The sequence below is a fragment of the Rana temporaria genome, chromosome 7 (assembly GCF_905171775.1).
Source record: "Rana temporaria chromosome 7, aRanTem1.1, whole genome shotgun sequence".
Classification (NCBI taxonomy): domain Eukaryota; kingdom Metazoa; phylum Chordata; class Amphibia; order Anura; family Ranidae; genus Rana; species Rana temporaria.
In genome coordinates this window covers 3,359,873-3,371,881 of record NC_053495.1, presented here as the reverse complement: position 1 = coordinate 3,371,881, position 12,009 = coordinate 3,359,873, and the positions used below count along the sequence as shown (strand labels likewise).

The 12,009-nt window shown below is 47.6% G+C and overlaps 1 protein-coding gene across 1 annotated transcript; it reads left to right on the top strand.

Annotated features, from left to right (window-relative positions):
- The first annotated feature begins 4,035 nt into the window (after positions 1-4,035).
- Positions 4,036-11,153, top strand: LOC120945755 (galectin-1-like). The gene is made up of 4 exons (XM_040360131.1): positions 4,036-4,123; positions 6,068-6,218; positions 8,363-8,534; positions 10,911-11,153. Exons 1-4 carry the CDS (start codon positions 4,036-4,038, stop codon positions 11,052-11,054), a joined length of 555 nt encoding a protein of 184 aa, XP_040216065.1. The 3' UTR covers positions 11,055-11,153.
- The last annotated feature ends 856 nt before the right edge of the window (positions 11,154-12,009 follow it).

Below are 12,009 nucleotides of genomic sequence, written 5' to 3'. Positions count from 1 at the left end.
ACATGAGACGCATGACATCATAAGAGACGCATGACATCACATAAGACGTGTGACATCACATGAGAAGCATGACATCACATGAGACGCATGACATCACATGAGACGCATGACATCATATAAGACACATGACATCACATGAGACGCATGACATCACATGAGACGCATGACATCATAAGAGACGCATGACATCACATAAGACGTGTGACATCACATGAGACGCATGACATCACATGAGACGCATGACATCACATGAGACGCATGACATCACATGAGACGCATGATATCATATAAGACACATGACATCACATGAGACGCATGACATCACATAAGACACATGACATCACATGAGACACATGACATCATATAAGACACATGACATCACATGAGACGCATGACATCACATGAGACGCATGACATCATATAAGACACATGACATCACATGAGACACATGACATCACATGAGACGCATGACATCACATGAGACACATGACATCACATGAGACACATGACATCACATGAGACACATGACATCACATGAGACGCATGACATCACATGAGACACATGACATCACATGAGACGCATGACATCACATGAGACGCATGACATCACATGAGACACATGACATCACATAAGACACATGACATCACATAAGACGCATGACATCACATGAGACCAGGAGCGGACTGACAACTCATGGGGCCCCCGGGCAATAGATTAAGGGGCCACACAGTATACACATACATACAGTAAGTGTCGGAGTGCCGGAATGGTCAGTCCGCCCCTGTATGAGACACAAAAGAAAGAAACATAAAATCAAACATAAGTGACAGCAGAAAAAATACCAAGTGCTCCTCATTTATTTTTATTTGTGTTTTATATTTTGTTTTTTGGTGACGTCTTTATCTGAATTATAGATCTCTGTTGGTCCCAATCATGTCTGAAGCCATTTACTGCTGACTGTCTCGCTACCTCTGCTGGATTTCTATTCCAATCATCAACTTCCCTTCCAGTAAAATATAAAGCCTCATACACGCGATCCGATTTCCATGGAATTTTGTGCGAAGGGCGTTGGCCGTGAACTTGTTCTGCATACAGACGGAAGAACTTTTTCAGCCAGAATTCAAGTAACGTGTTTTTTCCTGCTCTTTAGCGCAACCCTTTGGGCAACTTCTGCTAATGTTGTCTGATGTTTAACATTGGTTCGGAGCATGCGTGTTTGTACTTTGGATTTTAGTCCGACGGACTTGTGTACACACAATTGGATGATACAACAGAACATATTTGAGAGCATGCACAGTAGGGTTGCCACCTCATCCCTTTAAAAAGGAACACATCTGAATTACACAGGTTCTGTGGCTGATTAAGGTGGTAATTAAACTCACTTGGTGCCTTATCTGCATTAAATTAGCCTCAGAATCTGTGTAATTCAGATGTGTTCCTTTTTAAAGGGATGAGGTGGCAACCCTAATGCACAGCCAACATTTGTTGTCGGAAATTCCGACACGCCACCTGCGAGGTGGGGGCAGGGAATGGAAACTGTTACTTTGCGGTCGGTTTACTAAAACTGGAGAGTAGAGAATCTGGTGCAGCTCTGCATAGAAACCAATCAGCTTCCAGGATTTGTTTTTTGGCAAAGCTTAATTAAAGAAGCTGAAGTCAGAAGCTGATTGGCTCCCAGGCACAGCTGCACCAGATTTTGCACTCTCCAGTGTTAGTAAATCTCCCCCTTTGTGGTGTAGAAATGACTTTGAGGAAAGTCGTCTTTTGCCCCCCCTGCTGGTTGTGGTGAGCGGTGACATCCCAGCAGAGTGACGATGGACCCCCCAATGATCAGTCACCCCGGATCCACATTTCATTCATTCTCTCCAATCAATTCTCAGTCCAGGGAGCACTGGGCGGGGTGACTCCTCCCTCCCTCCTGACTGACTCCGCCCTCAGCAGACCTCCTATATAAGAAGAGGTAGAAGTGCAGCTGGTCACAAGTTTGTCTGATAAGGAAGCAGCATGGCAGATAAAGTGAGTATGAGTGCTGATGGAAGATAAGAAAATTGGTTCTGTGGGCTGGAGGCAGTGGTGGGTGTTGTGCTGCATGGTGTGTGAAGTGGAAGGTTGAGTTGCTGAGTATGGCTGGTGGGTAAGGACATAGGTTGGGTGTGGGCAATGGTGGGAATACTGGAGGCAGTGGTGGGTGTAGTGCTGCATGGTGTAGGAAGTGAAAGGTTGAGTTGCTATGGATGGTGGTGGGTTGATGTGGGGTTGTTGGGTGTGGGCTGGAGGCAGTGGTGGGTGTAGTGCTGCATGGTGTGAAGTGGAAGGTTGGGTTGATGAGTATGGATGGTGGTGGGTATAGGGTTGATGGGTAAGGACATAGGTTGATGTTGGGTGTGGGAATACTGTGGGCTGGAGGCAGTGGTGGGTGTAGTGCTGCATGGTGTGAAGTGGAAGGTTGGGTTGCTGAGTTTGGATGGTGGTGGGTATAGGATTGATGGGTAAGGACATAGGCTGGGTGTGGGCAATGGTGGGAATACTGGAGGCAGTGGTGGGTGTAGTGCTGCATGGTGTAGGAAGTGAAAGGTTGAGTTGCTATGGATGGTGGTGGGTTGATGTGGGGTTGTTGGGCGTGGGCTGGAGGCAGTGGTGGGTGTAGTGCTGCATGGTGTGTGAAGTGGAAGGTTGGGTTGCTGAGTATGGATGGTGGGTATAGGGTTGATGTTGGGTGTGGGAATACTGTGGGCTGGAGGCTGTGGTGGGTGTAGTGCTGCATGGTGTAGGAAGGTTGGGTTGCTGAGTATGGATGGTGGGTAAGGACATAGGTTGATGTTGGGTGTGGGCTGGAGGCAGTGCTGCATGGTGTGTGAAGTGGAAGGTTGGGTTGCTATGGATGGTGGTGGGTATAGGGTTGATGGGTAATGAATAATGCTATTGATATACTAAACTAAAAAGATTGGGACTTTATATGAGGCACTGGGTATCAGCCAAATGCCTCCATCCCCGCTGATTTGAACAGAAAAAGACAAGGGTGGGACTTTTAGATGAAACATGCATCTCAGGAGAACCACAAAACAATTGAATATGGCAGATATCCAGTACATTAGACCCAAAAATGAGAGCATTGCGTAGCAGCAATTGCCAGTCAAGTGTTTAATCGCATAAATATGTAACAAAAACAATGACGTAGCATACATGGTATAGTAGTCAGAGATTGAATAGTACATTGTTCTGTAACAATATATGGTAACAAAGTATAATAACATATTGGGCTCATATATAGAAATAGTACAATGGGGGGGGGAATATATATATGAATCCAATATGTTATACTTTGTTCTGTAACAATGTACTATTCAATCTCTGACTACTATACCATGTATGCTATGTCATTGTTTTTGTTACATATTTTTTATGCGATTAAACACTTGACTGCCAATTGCTGCTACGCAATGCTCTCATGTTAACATTTTTGGGTCTAATGTACTGGATATCTGCCATATTAAATTGTTGTGGTTCTCCTGGGATGCATGTTCCATCTAAAAGTCCCACCCTTGCCTTTTTTTTGATGGGTAATGACATAGGTTGATGTGGGGTTGTTGGGTGTGGGAATAGTGTGAGCTGGAGGCAGTGCTGCATGGTGTGTGAAGTGGAAGGTTGGGTTGCTATGGATGGTGGTGGGTATAGGGTTGATGTGGGGTTGTTGGGTGTGGGCTGGAGGCTGTGGTGGGTGTAGTGCCGCATGGTGTGTGAAGTGGAAGGTTGAGTTGCTATGGATGGTGGTGGGTATAGGGTTGATGTGGGGTTGTTGGGTGTGGGCTGGAGGCTGTGGTGGGTGTAGTGCCGCATGGTGTAGGAAGTGGAAGGTTGGGTTGCTATGGATGGTGGTGGGTATAGGGTTGATGGGTAATGGTTGATGTGGGGTTGTTGGGTGTGGGAATAGTGTGGGCTGGAGGTAGTGCTGCATGGTGTGTGAAGTGGAAGGTTGGGTTGCTATGGATGGTGGTGGGTATAGGGTTGATGGGTAAGGACATGGGTTGATGGGTATGGGGAATGCTCTGAACTGTATTGTGGGGTGTTGGAAGTGGTTGGCTAAGTGTTGTGGTGTGAGGGCAGAGGTTGGTGTTGGGTATGGTAAGTGGAGGGGATAGGGTTTGAGTATGGAAGATGGTGGGAGTATATAGGGTTGCATGGTGTGGACTTGGTGTAATGTCATCACTGTGGTTGGGGAGCTGTCCATGCATATATATTACCCATACTACACCTGGAGCTGTTGGGCAGGACCCACATCTAGGTTGGAACACCTTCCACATAGGGTTGCCACCTCATCCCTTTAAACCTGAACACATTAATTACAGGTTCTGCGGCTGAATAAAGTGTTTGTAAACCCTCTGAGAACTTCCATCTACAGGTAAGCCTAGATTAAGGTGCTTACAGTATCTCCTAGACCTACACGGTTTAGGAGCCATTTGCAATAAACAATGCACCAATGCCTACAGTGCAGGCGCACTGAGTGCTGTTGCTGAATGGCATCATGCTGTAAGTGTTGACTCCTGCGCGGGAGTGATGTCATTGCTGCTCTGGCCAGTCACAGCGCCAGTGCAGTGATACCTGGGTGAAAGATGGATGCTTCGTGGAGGCAATTAAATCAGGGACATCGCAGGCTTTGGTTTCAGGTAAGTGACACACAATGGGCTAGTATGTGATGCATACTAGCCCATTGCTTTACCTTTGCAGGGAAACAGAGGAAGTAAAACCCATCAGGGTTTACTTCCTCTTTATGGTGGTAATTTAAGCTCATTTGGTGATTTATATCCAAAGGACTAACACCTGATCTGCCTGCACATCCCCCGTTCTAGGAGACAGTTGGTTGCTGTGGGGAGCGATCACCAGCTGGGTACTGGAACAATAAACCATATGAACATATTTGCCAGCACACCACGGATCGTATAAAACGTCCAAAAGGTTAAATGCAAACGTTTCAATTGGGCAGTCGCCTAAGGCATCGCACTCACAGGGGCCTCGCGGCCGCCTAACTTGCCCAATGCATTACCCCAGTTTTGAGGGACAGGGGACCTTAACGTTGCTGTGCTCAGGCAGCGTTGGCTCCTGACTTAGGAGCAGAGCTGTCAGCATCCCTAACAGCCATTGAATATATCGGTGACCCCACCCCTTGTGATGTCAATGACCCAGGATGCCCTCAGTCAATGATGTCACAGGGGCGGGTTCACCAGGTGACATCACTGGGTGGCCCCTGCCCCTTGGTTATTCCAGAGCAGGATCTGGGGGCTTTTAGATTCCGATAAGCCCCCTGCTCGCAGATCCCTTCCCCCCCCCACAACCACTGGCCAGGGTTGTGTGGAAGAAGCTCTTGTCCTTGAATTTTTCTCATCATGGGCGTGAGTGGGGCCCCATGTCAAGTTTTTGCCTAAGGCCTCACAAAGCCTAGAGCCGCCTCTGCCGCACGCTCCCGATGCTAGTGCTACTTTGCAGGGGTGATTTTAGCAATAAAGTACATGTCTTGGTGGGGCGTGTTAAAAACAAAGGGCGGGTTTTGCAATGTGCCCCGCTGTGTACTTTATTGCTAAAATCACCCCCGCCCCTTGCAGAGTAGCACTAGCATCGCGAGCGTGCGTCATAGTCAGTGCGCAGACGCCATGTAGCGCTGACTTTCGGCTCTACATCTTAGGCTATTTTGAGAGGCTCAGTTGAGTTCTTTCTGTGCCGCGCCTGCACAGTACAGGGGGGTCCTTATCCACCAGGGGAACTTTTTCAGCAGGACACTCACATTGGAGTTTCTGTCCTCCCGTGTGTGTTGCTAATGGCTTTCCATACCTGAACTGACTACGTTGTCTTTAATTCCTTGCACTGGTGGTAGAGCGGAGACGGTTAATGATGGGATGTGGGGTTCCAGCACCTTGTACCTCAGGATCCTTTTACATTACACAGCCCCCCACAGTTTGTTAGACACCCCCTAACAGTTCTGGACCCCCTGCATGTTGCACAGACCTCCCTACATTGCAGAGACCTGACCCCCTGCGGACCACCAGGCATATGCTTGGTATGCCCTATAACCAGTCCGGGCCTGCCTACAACCCCCCTTCTCTGGTATACAGGGTGTAATAATTCTCTCCTTTTCTCCCTTACAGGCGATTGTCTTGTATAACTTCAACCTCAAACCCGGTCACTCCGTGGAGGTGGGGGGCTTCATTCCGAAGGACTGTAAAAGGTGGGTCAAGATGCTGGGCTACTTTTTATACAATTTACATCTGATCTCTGTATAATACTTTGCTTTTGTAAGTTGTACTTTTGGCAAATTAAAGTGTCCTCTGTGTACTGGACATCCTACTGACCCCTCACTGGGAATTTGGGGTGTGGGGGTCCCTCTAATAATACCGGACATCAGATTGTTTTGCTCAGAGCAAATTTAGATGACACCAGGAAGAAGCTGTAGTTGGTGCCGTCGAGCGGTCATCCAATCCAGGGCCGCCATCGGGGGGGTACAGTCTGTAATGGGCTGGATGGTCCCCAGGGCCCCTTACAAGCCCAGCTGGCCCCCTCTGGTTTTTTATTTTTTACATTGCACTTGTAAGGGGCCTGATGGTCCCCAGGCCCCCCCACTTATTGCGCGTCAGAAGAGATTACACTTTTTTTTTTTGTCAGCACCCCCCGGTTCTCTGCTCCAGGGGGGTCCTGCCTAAAGCTGTGTAAGGGCATAGTTGCCAACATTTTTTAAAAATTTCCAGGGACACTTTGCAGCACAGCTATTTAATTACCACACTCACTTCCCCGAAGCTCCACCCACTCCGCATAATCCTCGCCTGGCGAAGATTATGCGTAGTGGGTGGAGCTTTGGGGAAGTGAGTGTGGTAATTAATTAATGGCTGTGCTGCAAGTGTCCCTGGACAAATGTTGGCAACTATGTAAGGGGCCCCAAAATTTGTGAAGGCTGCCCTGCCCCAATCATTGGTAAAGCAGGTTGCTTTTTGACAGCAGTGATATGACACAGGGGAGAGGCGGGCTGTGGTTGTATCTTCCCTCCCCCTTTCTCCTGTCAGCCAAGCGTAGAACAGAGCGGCTCTAATGTGTTCACCATGACACCGCCCACCTTCCTGCACACTAGCCACAGCAGAGGGCCAATCAGACACTGGGGACGCACAGGGATGGACTGGCCATTGGGACTACAGGGAGTTTCCTGGTGGGCCGATGGCTCAGTGGGCTGGCTTTAGTGACAGCGGACGGCTCTCCCTTCCCGCTGCGCTCCTCTCCCTCCCTTCAGCGCTCACCTGGGGTGGGGGGGGAGGACCAGGCGAGCAGGGATGACGACAGAGGAGCATGGGGGAGGGGACAGACGGCTGACTCAACAGCTATGGCGTGGGAGTTTCACTTCTGTCTAATCTTGTCCCATAAGGGGGGGGCACCGAACTGATTCTTTGCCCCGGGTGAAATAATGTCTAGCTTCCCCACTGGTACTGCCTATAAGAGTACCAGTACCAGCTGTTCTACTCTAATAAAGTAGAGTGGCTAGTGAAGGGGGGGGGGGGGCGGTGCGGGAGTTGTCCGGCCGCCATGTGAGAGACCTGTCAAAGTGGGCCAGTCTGGATGAAGTCCAGGGCCGAATTTTTGTCCCAGTCTGGGGACGCATCATCATGGGAAACCTAGTCCTGGAAGATGGGCGCCCCCAGGTGTGTCCACAGGCTAAAGCATGCACTCTGCTGGGGAAGAGAACCTGGAACCCAGAAAAAGCAGAGGAATGCAGTGATACAAATGAAGAGGACTGTACTGGGGGACGCCAGAAGGAGCCACGCTGTACCTGCACCACCAAAGGGGAGAAAGACCGAGCCACTGCCAGGGTACAGACCTGTAACACTACTGACCAGAGTTGGCCTGGGCAACCCAGAGTGAACGAATGTCCAGGCGGAGGGATCACTGCTGCGGTTTCGCTGGGTCTGGTAAGGGGGTCTGATGGCCATTATCCATTACTGTTCCTATGGACTGAGTCATTAGGAAATGCCTGTATCGGATGGGTGCTTGAAGGGGGAAAAAATGGGGAAGGTTTACAACCCCTTTAAGAGTATGAAAAATGTATGCCCATATCCAGGCTACAGGATCACTTTATTTTAATTTTTTTGTATGGGGACGTGTATTACTAGGATTCAATTTGATTTATAAATGGGTTTTTCAAGCAAACCATTAGTTTTAAGTATCTAAAACAAAAAAACAATTAGCTGATATATAAAATTACAGTATATAATTTGCTATTATCACCAAGTGGCAGAAGTACCTACCCAGGGGAGGACCCCTGATTGACTACACTATTATATCCTACAAGGTTGGCTGAGAAGAATTGCTGTTTCTGTCTCTTTTTTTTAGGTTTTCCATAAACTTGGGGAAAGGGGAGAAAAATGTAGTGCTACACTTTAACCCTCGCTTTGAGGCCCTTAAAGACGACCACAAGATAATCTTGAACTCGATGGTGGGCGATGTCTACGGAGAGGAGCGGAGAGAAAGCTTCTTCCCCTTCCAGGAGGGATCGGACACCACGGTATGTCTATGCTGGGAGGGGGCGGGACAAACTGGTATCATTATTTACATTGGACACATATCTGTAACGGTCACCACCGTTTACGATTTCCCCCATTCCATCAGCCACGACAGCTTATCTGACACTCCACAATCCGACAGGCACGATCCATTCCATTTCCCAGAATAACTGACTCGCACAGCTCTGGTACTGGTTTCAAAATGTATGAATGAACTTTAATGGTATCTTAGAGATTATATATATATATATATATATATATATATAATTACAGCATGTTAAAGTTAATCACAGGGACAAAGGAACTCTCCACCCACACATCACACAATGGGGGGGCTTCAATACACCTTCTCTTAGACAATGACATCCAGTTGAGCTAATTAGTCATCCCCCAGACGTCCCGTCTCTGCAATTAGAGGAGGTAATTACTACAGCTTGACAAGTCCCATTCCACATATAAAACAGTATTCTCATACATAATGAGGTCTAGGAGCCAGGCTGACTTGACACCTAAAAGCTAGACATCTGACCTTTATGGACTGAATTTGCATCTCGGAATGGAATGTCTAGGAGCAGCCCCAATTAACCCCTCAAAAGCATGTGTCCTCACAGTGAATGAAAACACTCCACTGACCTGGTGGGGTCAGAATAACCACTTATAATATCTCAAGATGTCCTGTAACATGAATTATCAGTAATGTCCCCTGTCATGTAATTTAGAATTATTATTTCTGTCACCCTATGCCCAAAAGGGGCACAGGATGACCCAAGAGTCATTAGTGACGCTGGCACAGGAGTACCCCTCATCCTTCAAAACAGCGTCAGCGCTACACGACGGGCGTATGCTGGATGTAGTATTAGAATTTTTTTTTTTTTTTAGGGTGAACCCCCCCCCCCCCAGCTTTAAGGGCGGGTTGCAGGCACTATCTTTAACACTATAGCACCTGCAATCGGCTCCAGTGTGAAAGGGGGTCTTACAAGCGGCAAAATAGGTCATTGGTGTCGTAAACATGGCTCTGCCAAGTGGTGTTGGGCTCCAGCATGGGCAGACACCTTCAAATGGGAATTTATTCTCCCAGAGCTCAAGGGAACCCCTAGAATCCTCAGTAGGAACCCTGGGTGAGAATTGCATGCGCTGCAGACTGATCTCCTGAGGGCTCCAGTTATTCTAGGTGACGAGATGCACCGTCCTCAGACCCATCACTAAAACATTGCAGCACAGAAGACCTCCCATTAACCCTTTTCTGCAACACATGAATACAAAAGATTATCTACATTTCTAATAAGGGTTTTTTGTTTTTAATTTTTAATCTTGTCTCTACGGCCATCGTGAGTGATGTATAACAGATGGAACTATTCCCCATTTTAATCCAACCCCAACTATTCCTCTTAACCTTATTGATTGAGATCACACCAGTGTTGGAGTTATAAGGCCGCAGCAGCCTTATTTTATTAAACAAATAACTTGTGTATGTATGCATGTACATATACACACAAAAATCATAAATCTATCTAGTGTTGGTCTTGGCAGGAACTCTATACCCATATGTGGGAGAAAACCATAATGCACTGCGGTACCTTCCCAGTGTATTGATGGGCCTCCAGCCGACAAGCTGGCTCAGAGACCACCACTGACCGCAGTGCCCCCATTACCACTTCCCAGCTAACCTCCGTTGAAAACCATTATCGGGACCCATAGCAACGATGGTTCCCAAAACTCCTCCTTCTGCAAAGACCAACACCCGCCACTGCCACGACATCCAACTAGGGTGACCACATTTCCAAACTACCATTCAGGGACATTCCCAAAAATCAGCTTGTGCTGTAACGAATCACAGCACGGTCATTGGACACAAGAGGCGGGATTTATGATTTCTCCAATCACAAGCAGGGGGCGGGGATTGTGCTCCTCCAGGCATTCACGGCCAGGGCAAGTACTGTCAGTGAGTAAAGCGGTGATGTGGCGGCCATTTTTGGGGGCATCAGATTGGCCTGGGGGTGGCTGTCATTCCGGGACACTGTATTGTCCTGGAATGAAGGTGCCCGGGACAGACCTGCAAAATGCAGGACTGTCCCGGGCAATCCGGGATACGTGGTCACCCTACATCCAACGATCCATCGGGAAGACAACCAAAACATACCACCCCATACCTAAAAAAAAGTAGGGAGCGTGGGAACTTTCCCCCACGCTGTGCTTGTCATTGGGAGGGGCTGGCTTTTTCTGCTACCCAACCTCTACCACAGCACCTCTTACCTACACTTCACCTGTTAACCCTGTCATGACCGCCCTGCGCTGATTACATTCTATTGCTCCAGGCTTTTCTCTCATTGACTTTTTATAGTCCAGCAAGCTGACGCTGTGCCACCTTTTTCTTGCAGGTTTCCTTCCAGTTTGAGAAGGAGAAGATCATCATACAATTGCCTACCGGAAATCCTCTCTCCTTTCCAATCCGCTTTCCCATAGAGGCGATCTCGTATTTGTCTGTGGAAGACCTCCAGCTCAAGTCCATCACACTAAAATGAAGAATCCCTGCAATAGAGGAGCCGCCTGTCCCTGGCTCTGAAATGGCCATAGGGGACGAAATGGATTCTAATCTTGTTTTGTAACCCCCCCCCCCCCCCACTCCACCAATCTGTATTCCTGCTGCTCATGCATTGTGCTTTGCTCTGTACTAGAAATGGATTTCATCCACCTTTTCAAATAAAATCCAATGAGCTCTATTGTGTCTGATCAATTTTATTTATTTAACGCCTAACTTTGGAATGATTCCTGTAGTGTAGTCTATAGTGAATCACTGCCTGCTGCATAGCGCCCTCCTGCTGGAGGATTGTTGTATTCCTTTTAAAATGCAAGGTGAAAAGTATTTGTAGTTGTAGTAGAAGCATTGGAGGAGTAATGTTGGCAGTGAGTGTTGTAGGTCCCCAGAAAGGTGTGGTTTATTTTTTTAACGGGTCTTTTGACTATTTTTAAATGATGCAAAAGTCACACCGCCACATCAAGGGGCCTCAGATAAGTGCGGTCTCTAACTTGGCTTTATCTGAGTTCCCAGCTACAGTGTGGGACATATAGCAATGTACAAACCACAATCCATGTGTGCAAGAGGATCCATTGGACTTTTTATTTATGTCCTGTTTACACTATTTTATAAAACCTGTTCTACATGTAACATTTACTATTACATGCTTTAATACAACTTGGGGTTCAATTGGTAAGGGCCCCAAAAGGCTATGCAAATTCAATTCTAGAGCAGTCATCTGGCAGGTAGGACCAGGTCTATGGCATTTCTTCAGCTTTCAAACCTGGCTAATAGAAATGGTAAGGGATACACACCTTGGGTTTTCAAATTATCCCCCCCCAGCTGTCTGCACAAAACATGTGCCAGTTTGTGGACCTGCCATCTTTACAGCTAGAGAGCCAACAGTTGCTCAGCAATGTCTTCCTGACCCTTGCTAACCCAATAAAGTAGGTCTCTGACTA